We start from the raw sequence: 2001 nt of genomic DNA, 5'->3' as shown, positions 1-2001 counted from the left end.
TGCCTCCTCCAGCTTGTGTTGTTCCTGTAAGTTAACCATAACTAACCTGCAGCTTTTTGATCATCGGTCAAAGCAGTCCATTACAGCAACACCTTCCTAAAATACTCCGGTAGCTCAAGTTTTACCATCAAAGAACTTGGGCGATTAGTTTAAGAAGGAGACATTAGTTGTCTCTAGATCCTGGTGCTATGGCTTGTTTTTCACAGGAATAACTAAGAGAAGCTGCTTGTTAAGATATTCAGTTAATTAGTCTCTATTCCACCTGTTCTATCACCTGTTTCCACTACAAGATGCTTTTAATTTTCACAGTCACATTCAAAGAAATCCCAAATCAGACTTTACTACTTTCTCCCAACTGTTGTCATTTTGCAGGTGAGCTCTGAGCAGCAGACTGTAAACAGGTGATGTTATGATGTTATCTCAAAACTAACACTAATACTAAGGATATTCTATATTATTTCAGTTAGTTTTGTTTTTCAATTTTATTACGGTTTTTATTTCAGTTAACTAAAATGTTTTTTAATTTCAGTTTTCAATATTTAGTCAGTTTTAGTTTACTATGATAACTGTGGTCTGAACCAGGTCTCACCATGCAGGGGGGGTTCCTGATTCAGGTAGGTGGGGTAGTGTTGGTAGGGGTAGGCAGGGTCAGGGGAGGCGGGGGGGTACACCTGTTGTTGCCAGCAGCTCTGATTGTACCACTGTGGGGGGACAGAGGTCAAAGGTCAGACAGACTGGATCTGACAGAACTGGACTTATGAAGGTGACATGGACCAACCTGAACCCCCAGGTTGAAGTAATACTGGAGGACCCTGCAGTCTGTGGACACACACACACACACACACACACACGTTAGAGAATGTCATCCTCTAAGCCAGGATCTGGTTAAACCGGCTCCTGGTGACCTCTGACCTCGCGGTAAATCGCTGCCATTTGGGTCGTAGGAGTAAGGAGGCGGAGCCACGAAGGAGCCGAGCGGCTCGCRCACATCATTGACCAACCAGGGAGCTGCTGCTGGTATCGCCATGGTAACTGAGGACAGAAAACAACCCGTCAGCCTTCACTGATGCCCCGTCACGTCCTGCCACAGCTCACATGCTTACCTGAGCGTGTCTGCGTGTGAGCGGCAGGTGGCAGGTGGGCCGCTCCGGGCACACGTGACGATGGAGACGAGGGTGAGGAAGAGGACGATGAAGGTGAAGAGCAGATGACAGCCAATGGCTTCACCACCTYTAAAACAACCCAGAACAGGTGATGGGGTGTGTTTCCCTGCAGGTTGTGGTTAAAGTCTCAGGTGTGTTACCTGCTGAGTGTAGCTGTAGCTCAGCTCTGGTCTGCTTGGAGAGTCAGCTGGACCTTTGTCCTGCTCGTCCTGTCACAACAAACCAACTTTTTAAAACTTCATCCAACCTGCAGACTCCCTGCAGCAGGTGGGAGGAGCCATGTGTAAGTTACCTGAGTGGAGGCAGGCTCAGCAGCAGCATAAACAGCTGACGGTTGGTAGCTTTGATCTGAAACGGTTAAAGATTATGTCACTTCCTGTTTCAACAGGAAACGTAGCAGTGGAGTGACTGGCTGGTGATGTTCCCCACCTTTACTCCTGTACAGGTACTCCTCTGTATACTCCGCTACACAAGCACAAATTACACCACACTCAGCTCRGTCTCAAGCTTTTACTTTGAAACTTCAACAGGAAGGGACTTACCCTGGTCCTCCACGGTACTCGTGTCCCCCTGGTCCTCCTCTGAGGAGCAGATGGGCGTGTTTCTAGGTGGAGGTGCTGGAGGGAGGGGCCCCGAGACCCTCTGAACTCTGTAGGAGGAGCCAGAAGTGGGCAGAGGAGCCACAGCAGTGCCCTAGAGGGAAGACATTTAGGAGACAGAAATGATAAATGACGTTTATGATTTATCAAGTTCTGGCCCCTGTCAGACGCCTCTGGCCCCTGTCAGACGCCTCTGGCCCCTGTCAGACGCCTCTGGCCCCTGTCAGACGCCTCTGGCC

At 49.1% G+C, this 2001-nt stretch overlaps 1 protein-coding gene across 1 annotated transcript in view; it reads right to left on the bottom strand.

The window, feature by feature from the left end:
- Positions 1–2001, bottom strand: part of alg13 (ALG13 UDP-N-acetylglucosaminyltransferase subunit) — a gene marked incomplete at its 5' end in the record, with an annotated part of 15304 nt that overhangs the window by 1311 nt on the left and 11992 nt on the right. Inside the window, 8 exon segments of the mRNA XM_014028446.1 lie at positions 590–701; positions 779–819; positions 913–1032; positions 1104–1230; positions 1304–1372; positions 1456–1511; positions 1593–1628; positions 1706–1856. Coding sequence (XP_013883900.1) covers positions 590–701; positions 779–819; positions 913–1032; positions 1104–1230; positions 1304–1372; positions 1456–1511; positions 1593–1628; positions 1706–1856 — 712 coding nt within the window.

This window comes from Austrofundulus limnaeus, unplaced genomic scaffold (genome assembly GCF_001266775.1).
Source record: "Austrofundulus limnaeus strain Quisiro unplaced genomic scaffold, Austrofundulus_limnaeus-1.0 Scaffold764, whole genome shotgun sequence".
Taxonomy (NCBI): Eukaryota; Metazoa; Chordata; class Actinopteri; order Cyprinodontiformes; family Rivulidae; genus Austrofundulus; species Austrofundulus limnaeus.
The sequence above is the reverse complement of the archived record's forward strand: the minus strand, read 5'-3'. Positions and strand labels throughout refer to the sequence as shown.